Genomic DNA, 12,221 nt, shown 5'->3' on the forward strand with positions numbered 1-12,221 from the left:
TGAAAGCTAAGTGGATGTCATAGGGATCCACTGATGGGCTTGTCTTTCTGGGTGGAAGCTCATAGGATGTCAGTAGACGTAGCTAAACTGCACATTACAGGTAACCAAAAACAAGACCGATTCAATTGAAAACTTGGAGATACATGCTAAACACAGTCTTCAAATTAGATTAGAAGGTCTTAGGTATTCACCTATGGGCACCAAAGCTTTATGAAAACTTGGAGATACATGCTAAACACAGTCTTCAAATTAGATTAGAAGGTCTTAGGTATTCACCTATGGGCACCAAAGCTTTATGAAGCAAAAAATGTGTGGGTTTTACTTTATGTGACTACTTATTTCTTGTTTTGGTTCTGTAACAGAGCTTTTGGGGGAAAAAACTTGATTAAGTTGTTTCTGACCTTGCCTCTGGATACATTTCCCATGACTAGTACCAATAAAAAAGACATGCTTTTGTATTTGCTTTAAAATTTTTTTCATTTACTATAATACTTTCTGTTTATATTCTTTGGGAGTATTAAAAATTATAAAGTGAATTCATTTCTAACTTTATAAAGGTATATGCGTTAATATTTATAAAGTTCATCTGACACCAAAATTTGTGTGCTCTTTTTCTAAAAGGCGACTTCTGCAGATGGGTGTTTATAACTGCCAGCTTTTTAACAATCTGGGGCTGTGTTGCTTCTATGCCCAGCAGTATGATATGACTCTGACCTCATTTGAACGTGCCCTTTCTCTGGCTGAAAACGAAGAAGAGGCAGCTGATGTCTGGTACAACTTGGGACATGTAGCTGTGGTATGTTATTTCTCTATTATAATTTCTGTTATAGAAAAGGTAGCCACAAGTTAGAGGAAATTTTCAGGGGTTGTAAATTCAGGTTTGGTTATGGTCTTATTTAGCAAATTAGAGATTTCTAGGGGTCCCTACAGCTCATTTTATATTCCTGGGTTAAATCTTCTTACATAAAATTCACACTTGATTCTTGTGATGGGTACTTGTTGCTTTTTCTATGGTAGCAGAAAAGACTTATATGAGGAAAGAAGGGAAGAGATGGCAGGAGGAAGCATATGGATTTGTGTCTGCGAATATGTGCTTTTCTTTTGTAGGGAATAGGAGACACAAATTTGGCCCATCAGTGCTTCAGGCTGGCTCTGGTCAACAACAATAACCACGCCGAAGCCTACAACAACCTGGCTGTGCTGGAGATGCGGAAGGGCCATGTCGAACAGGTCAGTGAACTACCTGTGTCCCAAGGGACCATCTGCTCTCTTCAAAGAAAAGTTGTCACTTGTGGCTACTATTGCATATTTTAAAGTGAGCTGTACAGCCTGACAGGCCTGGGTTTGAATCCCAGCTCTGTCACCTTTGAGTGATGTGACCTTGGACAAGTTACTTAACCTTTCTGTATCTAAAATAGAACGCTTAATTTTATTAGGACAAATGGGCACCTCCCGGTCTTCCCTGTCTTAGTGAGCTGCTCCACTCTTCATAGTCCTCCATCCACCATCCCCCTGCTCGAGTCAGAATCTTAGGAGCCCCTCTTGACACCTATCTTTTCCTACTGCCTCTCCCTGCCACCCCATGCCCCTGTCGTGCTCGGCAAGCCCCCTCAGTTCTTCCTCCAGGCCACATCCTGAACCTGGCCACTTTTCTCCTCTCCTACCACCCAGCTCCACACTGCTCTCATCTCTTGCCTGGACTCCTGCAAGAGTCTCCTAGTTGGTCTCTTTGTTTCCACTTACATCAGTGAGTAAGGGCACCCTGTAATGCATCCTCCTCAGAACAGCCTAAGGGATTTTTTAAAAAACAAGATTATTATTATTTTTTTTCCGAGAAAGATTAGCCCTGAGCTAACATCTACTGTCAATCCTCCTCTTTTTGCTGAGGAAAATGGGCCCTGAGCTAACATTCGTGCCCATCTTCCTCCAGTTTATATGTGGGATGCCTGCCACAGCATGGCTTGATAAGCAGTGCTTAGGTCTGCACCCAGCATCTGAACCGGCAACCCCTGGGCCGCTGAAGCGGAACGTGTGAACTTAACTGCTGCGCCACCAGGCCGGCCCCCAAAACAAGACTGTTTTATTGCTGCTTTGCTTAGCATCTTCCAGGGGCTTCTGCTTGCATTTGGAATAAAATCTGGACTTCAAACCTTGGCCTACAAGGCCCCATGTAACCTACCCTCTGGCTCCTTCTCAGACCCCCCTTTGCCACTGCTTCTTTCCTACTGATGTCGGACGCCTTAGCTGCCTCACTCTTCTGCAGAGGTGCAGCGCCCATTCTTACTGTAGGGCCTTTGCAACCATCTTCTTCCATCCTGCAATAACTTTTTTCTTTTTGTTGTTCAGGTCTCAGCTTAATTGCCACCTCCTTAGAAAGGCCATCTCCAGCGTCAGTCTAAAGGAGCCCTCAGGCACTATCACATCTCCTACTGTTTCTTTCTTCACAGTGCTTATCGTTTTATGAGATATTTTCAAATTGATATGTAGGATGTAGAATGGTAGCTGTGTGAAAGAAGGGACCTTCTGTCTTCTAAATGCTCTGTTGTCAGCACCAGTGACAGTGCCTGGCACAGGGTAGGTGCTCAGTCAATATTTGTGGCATGAGTGGGTGATGCGTAAGATCAGGTAATAACAGTACCTGAAGGTGTTTTTGTGACGATTAGCAGATCATGTGTGTCAAGCACTTGGCACGGTATTGAGCACAGGGTAGATGCTTAATAAATGGTATTATTATTATGTACGTAACAGAAAGTTAAAAATGCTAACTATACTCATACAATATTAATGGCAATCAGGGGTAGATATTATTACATTCTCTACTTTAGAGATGAAGAAACGCGCCTGAGGAGGGCAAGTAACTTTCCTCACAGCTGCAGACATAGTGAGCAGCTGCCAGGACGGTAACCTCCAACCTGGTCTCCTAAGCACAGTGATGAGCTTTAAACAAAGCGAGGGAAGAAACATCACTGGCTGTTGCTTTTATTTCATAAATTCCCCCACGGTCAATAGGATGGATTTGTATTTTATAAACAAAAAGTAACTACTCTAAATGGGAACTTGTTCTTCACGGAACTTTGCCTGTGTCCATATCCAAGCAAGGATTTGTTTGTGGTTTTCTCTGTTACCACATTGCTGATTTTCTTTCCCTCCTAATCATTGTACTTTCTCTGGTATAGAAATGTTTTGGTGAAAGCTTTCATGATACTAACCCCATTTTATTAAACATTCATATCCACCATCTTACATGAAGTATTTTATTTTCCATGAAAAAAAAGATCTGCGAATTTGTCCTCAGGGTCGTGGATAGAGGTTTTGGGTTTTGCTACAAGTAAGAGATTGTTCAGCTGCCTGGAATGCCAAGTTCGTGGTCTTAACAACGAATGTATGAGCATCTCGTGTCACTCAGTGGTCTCTGCGATGTATGAACCTTGGAGCCTGTAGGGGACAAAAATGATGTGAATTTTGTTTTTGAGTACTTTAGAGAACAGAAAGCTTGTCATTTTCAGTTGCATTCAGTTGTCCTTTTCAGGTCAGCAGTATAATGAATGCTTGCTCACTGTCATCTAGCACAGACCTCGGGGCTTTGAAATTTAATATGGCTTTTTGGTTGTCTTGGTTGTTGCATTAGAGAACGGGTAATTAGAAGCCTACAAAATCAATCAACAGCAGCAAAAGCTGGATTAATAAGACTTTTTTAGCATTGAGAGGATTATATTTTGAGTCGTATGTCATATTGAAATAGGAACTTTACAAGAGCAGTGGATCTCAAATAACTTTAAATCTACTCTGAGTTCTCAATTCTTTTATTTTCTCCATATTCTGAAGCATTTTATTGTTAAAATAATTTTCGCAAGATGTAAATAGTTAGCTCTGTATTAGTAAGTTGTATTTCATGAGGAATATCATCTGTGTTTATCACAGGATCTTGTTTATTAAGGTCCTGTCCTGGGTGAAGGATTCTTTTACCAAAAAAAAAAAAAAGACCTCGGAAATATAGTGATGATTTATGCTCATATACCTTTGGTTTTTCTTTTCTTTCCTTTTTTTTTCACGCAGGCAAGGGCACTGTTACAAACTGCGTCATCTTTAGCACCCCATATGTATGAGCCGCATTTTAATTTTGCAACAATCTCTGATAAGGTATTCTCTTTCTTTATTAACGTATCATCTCATCTGTTTCTTTTTCTTTCTTGGTTTAAAAAAAGTGCAGATAATCAAGGAAATTCTGCCTTTCTGAAAAATGTGATTTTTTAAAACAATTTTTGTATACATGTCTTTCCTTCAAGGGACTGTTTAATAAACTGTAAAGGAATTTGTCACTTAATATTGACCAAACTTAACACCATTATAGATTTCAGGAGAATTATTTTATGTTTTAAAATATGACATTTAGTCATTGAAAAATACTCATTAAGTAACTCCTGGTTTGGGAATGATTTAGTAATTGGCTTTTACAGCAAAAAAATCCTGTATGTTATTAGTAGATCATATTGCCACCAAGTCTCTGGCATGATTACTGTAAAATTAGGGAGATTAGTAAAATCTGCTTTAGCTGTGAAAGTATGGGAAAAATGCAACTTTTAATACTGTGTTGCAAGTCGGTTGATATCCAAAAGCTAAAAGGAGTCATGTGCCATTTTTAATAATAAGAAGAAAATAAACAAAAGACGTCTAATAGCTAACTTTTTATTTGGAAACCTTCTTTTAACATCGGAGGTGAGATTTGAGGATAAGGAAATGGCTAAAAATGTTTGCTGATGTAAATAAGAGTCTTTATAGACCAACAGACATTATAAAAATACATCATTTTTCATAGTATGAGCACAAAGCCTCTGCACTCTCATTTCTGTTTTGAAAATAAGCTGTCTTTCATAAGTTGTAATTTTTGTTCACTGTTAAGTGTTCCAGACTGTTCCAGGGGCTCTACACACCTTCTTTAATTCTCCCAACAACCCTGCAATGTAGGTATCCCTTGCCTCCCTCACTCATTTTTTTGTACAACTGATATTTCGTTTATTGAGCCTCTGCTATACACCAGGCACTGTAGTAGGCACAGACGATGTTAGCAATGAATAAAACAGACAGCAACCTCTGCCTCATGCAGCTTATATTCTAATGGAACCGAAGGCTCGTAGAGGTTAGAACCTTCCGTAGGGTCACATGGCACTGGTAGGTTCAGAATTCACACCCAGCTCCCGATGATGCCCACGCGTTTTCCCCTGCACTGTGCTGCTGCGCACCTAAACCGCAAAGAGGACTCGATTGCTTTCCTTCAGGAATATTAGCACATTTTAATAATATGTAACTCCAAATGAGATATTTCTTTAAACAAAAGGCTACACTTTCCTAAGAGAAAATAGTATGTTAAAAAGAAATGCTATGATTTTAAAAAGGAAACATGTTTTTAGCATATATACATTACAAAAAAATACCAGAATTGAATTACCTAGATTTTTTTGTGTGCACACACTGAAAACCCTCTTTTTAGAAATGTACACATGAATCAAGATATATTCAGATAGGTTCAGATACTGTGTGTGTTTTTCTTTGGGACTGGACTTTAACACAAAGTTTATTGAAAATCAGAGAGACCCTTTATAAACTTTTAAAACCAGATTACTCTGCTAGCACCATTTAAAACCTCCTAGAGCATGTTATTATCTTAAATACAATAGTTTTTGCTTGAGTGTTCTGTTTAAAAGAGAATTCCCTAATCAAAACATGTCTTTCTCTGTGGCACATTACAAATGGTGTTCCTGAGCTACATAGAGCTGGCCGTTTTAACTTGCAAATGGCATTGTATTTTTATAATACTATCAGTGACAGGAAGAGAAAACATGGGTTTATGAATTCATAACGAGACAGCTATCATGGAACAGAAATTGTTTGTATAATTGGTTGTTTTCTTTTTCTCATATATTTTTCAAGATTGAATTATAATCTGGGTGAAAGAATTCTAAGGTCAAAGTAGATCAAGCAGTTTACCTTTAAGAACCTTTGCATTTCTACGATAGGCAGATAGTCTGTCTTTTATTTTTTGCTTTCTTACTCATTTTTTCTGGTCTCATTCTGTGGTCTTTTTCTGATGTTTCTTACAGATCGGGGATCTACAGAGAAGCTATGTTGCCGCTCAAAAGTCTGAAGCAGCATTTCCAGATCATGTGGATACCCAACATTTAATTAAACAGCTAAAGCAGCATTTTGCCATGCTCTGATTGTTCCTTGGAGCAAGTAGATTCTTATGCAGGGGCATTATACAAGGGAAAAAGTAGAGTCTGTATATATATGTGTGTGTGTGTGTGTGTATGTATATATATATATATATATATATATATGTAATACAAACCTGTGCTTGATATTAGTGAAGATGACATAAGAGAATTTAAACCAGAATGTATAATGAATTCTTTATAATAATAGTAATTTTATAAGATAATATTATAAAATATAAGCTTTAACCATTTTTAAGTAGATCATCCAACTTTCTCCCACATTATATGCTAAATGTTTGTTCATAATGTTTACAAAACATTTTCATGAACTTCCTCAAATATTTATAAATGCACATCTGTAATGTCCCTTAAGCTAGCTATTAGGTATCACGTAGCTTAAGAGGTCTGAAATCTGCCTTTAAAACTGCACTTTTGTGGCTAAAAGTGTGTATATTTTTCCTAAGTAAAGACTTTATTTAAAGCTTAAAAATTTTGTATTTAAAATTCTTTTTTATCAAATGTTTTGTGAGACACTCTACATATTCTTATATATTGTGCTTTTAAATAAATTAGTATGTGAAACAACATCATTGTTATTTTTCATGAGTTTTTATTTCAGTCATCTCAGATAAAGTAAGTTTTTCAGAAGTCCAGTAATCTTAGAAATCAAGTCATTATTTTAAATTTTATTTGAAATCATGTACCACCAATTTTGTTTCTTTCTGAGAAGCTATTCATGGGACATCACATTGTTACAGCAGGATTAGAAATGGAGTCAAGGCCCGGGGTCCCACCTGTGGTCAGCCCCAGGGAGGTTAGGCTGTTCTCCATATGGTGCCTTGTGAAATCCTGGCAAGTCTCTCCTCTCCGGTATTTAGTGGAACTCTCATTAACGCGTCCATACAAGGAAATGTGTTAAAGGGCCAGGGCCACTTGAACTCGTATTTTGGACTTTGGGATCTGTCCATGTTATTTCTCATTTTTAACTTCATGAGAACTCTTTTATAGATGTTTCTGTTCAGATTTAAATAGTACTACTTAGCTACCTGTGAATTCAAGGAATTACAGATCGTTAGAGGCTGGAGGTAACTTCAGAGAATTTGTAGAATCTCTTCGTGGCACAGATGAAGAAGCAAGGCCCGGGGTTGCACAGCTGGTTGGTGGCACAGTCACGACTAGAACCCAGGATCTTGTTCCTGCACTTTAGGCTTGAACCTTCCTTGGTTCTCCAGGACATGCTAGTGCTTGTGTAGCTCATGAGAATTTCCGTAAGCCCTATCAAATTTCCTAATACTGTATTCAATATTTAGGTTCCAATTTTATAATGTGAATCATTTTCTTAGCTAATTTAGAATAAGCTAATAACAATGCTTGCACTTGCTGAGGACGTTGTATGTATCTAGCCCTGTTCCCGAGACTTGATGTGGATTGGATTAATTCATTGAATGCCCACTGCAGTCCTATGAGGTGCTGTTATTCCCATTTTACTTAGGAGAAAAAATGAGGCACAGAGAAGTCAAGTAAATTGCCCAAGATTATGCTAGGAAGTGGCAGAGCTGGGGATCAAATGCAGGCAATATGGCCCCCCTGAACATGTGCCCTTAACCACTATGTTAAATTGCCTCCTAGTGTTCTCTTGTAAATAAAGCTACTGTCATTTAAAATGAATGTTATATGCATTCGTAAAATTGAATAATAAGGAAATATGAACACAGCAAAAAATAAATGAGTCAGTGTTCCTAAGGCGATAGAGAAATTTTTGTCCTGAGTTTATGTTAATTCAATGTGAACACCAGTGCAAAGAATGAGTCAGGATGGCTAAGGACAGAATGATGACATAACATGTGCATCAGGAGCTACATGCATCTTTGTAACAAAACTATTTCGGGACTGCATAACTTCTGGCTTCTGTGCCAACCTTTCTGTAGAAGGAGGCTTAACGGTTGCCTTCTCCCATGGCTAAAAAGCTATCCAACCCATGTCCAAACTGCAACCAAAATTAATATCATTGAGCGTCCAACTGAGCAAAATGAGATATGGCCAGAAGGCTGCCCGCACTAAGTAATCACTGAGGTTAGAAGTTCTTCCTTCCCGAATGTGTCACATCTGAACCAGCCCCCTACAGTCATAACTGCTCTGTTACATTGCTGAATGGTGTTTCCCAGGATTCAGCACCCATCGGGGTATGATTTATGGCCTAGAGATAGGAAAATTAACAAAGAGAACACAGCACTACACTTTAACCACCAACTCTTTATTAATATAAGGGATTTCTGCCAAAAGCTTTCAACTGGGATTGAGTTTAAGCATTCAAAAAAACCAACAAAGATCTTAGAAATACTGCAGGAAGACTCAACCTTGGAAAAAAATCCAGGAATTGAGTTTAGATAAAAGGCCACTACAGGATAGTTTTAAATTCTAGGGAATAGGTAAATTGGAATGGTCCGTGGATACGTTCCAATGGTTCTCTAGGCTCAGATATTAGGGGAAATTTTTTTGAGCAATTTGAAAATAACTACAGTTATACATCCTTCCATTTAGATGACATTAGTGCTACTTTTGGCTAAAAACTTAACATTTTTGAGAAATGCTGACATTTTACTTCCTTGAGATGAAAGCCAAGTTCTTGAGGTTAAAGAAACATTAAATTATAATCTTTAGGGACTGTAATGTTTCTTGCAATGTGATCCTTTCCCTTACCTGAATCCTGACTAATAAGGAGTAATTGGTTGGTAAAATGGAAATGATGGAAATTTTTGAAAAAAGCAACCGTGTTATGTTAGGGAAGAAAAGTCCAGAGCTAGACAGATTTTAGGAAGGAAGACTTTTTTTCCTGTTTAAATCAGAGAAAAGAGAGACCCTCTTCCAGTGTTCAAAGCTCAAGTTCTTTTGGGCTCCAATACTTTACAACTGTCACTGCCCCCCTGCCCGCACCTGCTCTAATCGAATAGCTTCAATTTCTTTCTCTCTACTGAATTGTTTAACTTTAAAAAAAAAAAAAAAATCACGGTCCTTTTAAATCTTCCCCCTTTCTAGTACTACCCTCTCTCCTTTCGTCACAGCACCTTGAAAGGGCCGGTGATGTTGCCTACTTCCTCATCTCCCATTCATCCCTTGACCCTCTTCAATCTGGCTTCCACTCCCATCGCTGTTGAAACTGCTCTCACTGAGGTCACGAGTAACCCCCAATGAGAAAGTCCAGAGGTTCCTTATTTATTTACTTATTTTTACATAACAGCTTTTTAAAGATATTATTCATATACCATACAATTCTCTCTTTTAAAGTGTACCATTCAATGGTTTTTAATATATTCATAGTTGGGCAACCATAACTATAATCAATTTAAACACATTTTCACTATCCCCAAAAGAAACCTCGTCCCCATTAGCAGATGATGTGGAATCTGTAGATTGATTTGAGGAATATTGCCATCTTCATATTAAGTCTGATTCATGAACATAGGATGTCTCAGGGGTTAATTTCTAGTCTTTGTCTCACTTGACTTTTCTCACTGTTTGCACTGACCACTCTCTTGAAACTCTCTTCTCCTTTGACTTCTTTGGTGCCATCACTTTTCTGGGTTCTCCTCATACTTCTTAGAGCACTCCTCAATCTCATGAAAGACTCCAAATTACCCAATAGTTCTTTTTTTTTGCTTATCCTTTAAGTCTTATTATTCAGGGTTCAATTCTTCACACTTTGTAATTAATTCTCCTCTTTTTGTTCTTCCTCAGTATTCTCATTCTCTCAAAGTACATTCAACTCCCATACATATGCCAGTGGTTCCCAATCTGTTTCAGGTCCCATCCTCTCTCTTGCCTCCAGATCCTTATTTCCAACTTTCATCTGGAACCTCTACTTGGATAGCTCAGAGCCACCTCAAATTCAAGTAAAAGAAGTACTCATCAATAGCCCCTCCAAATCTGTTTCTCTTCCTCTATTTCCCATCTCAATGATGAGGCTTTGTCCCTGAGGAGCTCAGAGTCTGGATGGGACATGAAAATATAGACACTCCCTAAAATGAAGCAGAGAAAACACTAAAAGAAATGAATAAAACATCAGTGAGTTGTAGTCAACTTCAAGCAGCCTAATATATGTGTAATTGGAGTCCTCAAAGGAGGGAGGGGGGCAGAAAGAAATATTTCAATAAGTAATGGCTGAAATGTTTCCAAATTTGATGAACACTGTAAACCCATAGACCCAATAGATGGAATGAACCCTATGCACAAGAAACATGAAGAAAACCTCATGAGGGCACATCAAAATAAAATTGTTCGATACCAATGATAAAGAGTAAATCTTAAAAGAAGCCAGAAAAAGACCGAAAGAGGCATGTGATGTACAAAGGAATAGATATAAGGATGACAGTAGATTTCTTGTTGGAAACAATGAAAGTAAGAAGGGAGTGGAGAAACATCTCTAAAGTACTGAAAGAAAAAAGTCAACTTAGAATTGTATACTTAGAGACAATGTCTTTCAAAAACAAAGGTGAAATAAAGACTTTTCAGACCAGCATTATAAGGGATTTTAAAGGAAGTTTTCTTTTAGGGACACAGAAAATGACATCTGGAGGAAATATAGATCAACACAAAGAAATGAAAAGCACCAGAAATGGTAAATACATGAGTAAATATATAAAATATTTTATTATTTAAACATATAAAAATATAGTTTACTATTTAAACAGAGATAATAACAATGTAGTGTTATATAGAAGTTCACAACATATACCTAAGTAAAATGTATGACAATAGTACAAAAGCTAGGAGAGGAGAAACGGAAGTATACAATTGTAAGCTTCTTATGCTATACATGAAGTGGTTGAATATCACTAGATGGGCTGTGAAAGTTAAAGATGTATGCTAGAAAGCAATTGTTACAATTATAAAAGAAAGAGTTGTAGCTAATAAGCTAACAAAGGAACCAAAGTAGAATCATAAAAATACTTGATCAAAAGGAAGGCAGACAGGCAAACATCCGTGATGAACATCAATGCAAAAATCCTTAACAAAATATTAGCAAACCAAATTCAACAATACATTAAAAGGGTCATACACCATCAAGTAGAATTTAATCCAGGGATGTAAGGATAGTTCAACATCCAAAAATTAATCAATTTGATACACCACGTTAACAAAATGAAAGATAAAAATTATACGATTGTTTCAATAGATGTAGAAAAAGCATTTGATGAAATTCAACATCCATTGATGATAAAAACTCTCAACAAAGGGGGTATAGAAGGAATGTAGCTCAACATAATAAAGGCTATATATGGCAGATCCATAATTAATATCATACTCAATGTTGAAAAGCTGAAAGCTTTTCCTTTAAAATAGGAATAAGATAAAGATGCCCACTGTCGCCACATTTATTCAACATAGTATTGGAAGTCCTAGCCAGAGCAATTAGGCAATGAAAAGAAATAAAAGGCATCCAAATCAGAAAAGAAGAAGAAAACTGTCTCTGTTTGCAGAGGACATATTATATATAGAAAACCCCAAAGATGTTACCAAAAAACTGTTAAAACTAATCAACAAATTTGGTAAAGTTGTAGGATACAAAATCAATATATGAAAATCAGTTGTGTTTCTATACACTAACAACAAGCTATCAGAAAGAGAAATTAAGAAAACAATCCCATTTACAATTGCATCAAAAGGAGTAAAATACCAAGAAATACATTTAACCAAGGAGGTGAAAGATTTGTACACTGAAAACTATTAGACATTGATGAAAGAAACTGAAGAAGACACAAATAAATGAAAAGATATTCAGCACCCATGGAGTGGAAAAATTAATATTATTAAAATGTCCATACGACCCAAAGCAATCTTATGGATTCAATGCTATCTCTATCAAAATTCCAATGGCTATATTAATATCAGGCAGAGTAGATTTCAGAGCAAAGAATATTACTAGGAATAGAAAAAGACCATTTGATGGTGACAAGGGTGTCAATTCATCAAGAGGACATAAGCAAAAACAGAAATGCAAAGAGAAATAGA

The 12,221-nt window shown here is 37.1% G+C and overlaps 1 protein-coding gene across 1 annotated transcript in view; it reads left to right on the forward strand.

Moving 5' to 3' along the window:
* The window catches only part of TTC8 (tetratricopeptide repeat domain 8), a 49,807-nt gene extending 43,010 nt beyond the window's left edge, over positions 1–6,797 (forward strand). The window contains exons 11-14 of the mRNA XM_005605394.4: positions 622–796; positions 1,108–1,230; positions 4,057–4,140; positions 6,099–6,797. Of these exons, the coding sequence (XP_005605451.2) occupies positions 622–796; positions 1,108–1,230; positions 4,057–4,140; positions 6,099–6,215 (499 nt within the window). The 3' untranslated portion in view covers positions 6,216–6,797. The remainder of the gene's footprint in view (positions 1–621; positions 797–1,107; positions 1,231–4,056; positions 4,141–6,098) is intronic.
* The last annotated feature ends 5,424 nt before the right edge of the window (positions 6,798–12,221 follow it).

This window comes from Equus caballus, chromosome 24, assembly GCF_041296265.1.
Source record: "Equus caballus isolate H_3958 breed thoroughbred chromosome 24, TB-T2T, whole genome shotgun sequence".
Classification (NCBI taxonomy): Eukaryota; Metazoa; Chordata; class Mammalia; order Perissodactyla; family Equidae; genus Equus; species Equus caballus.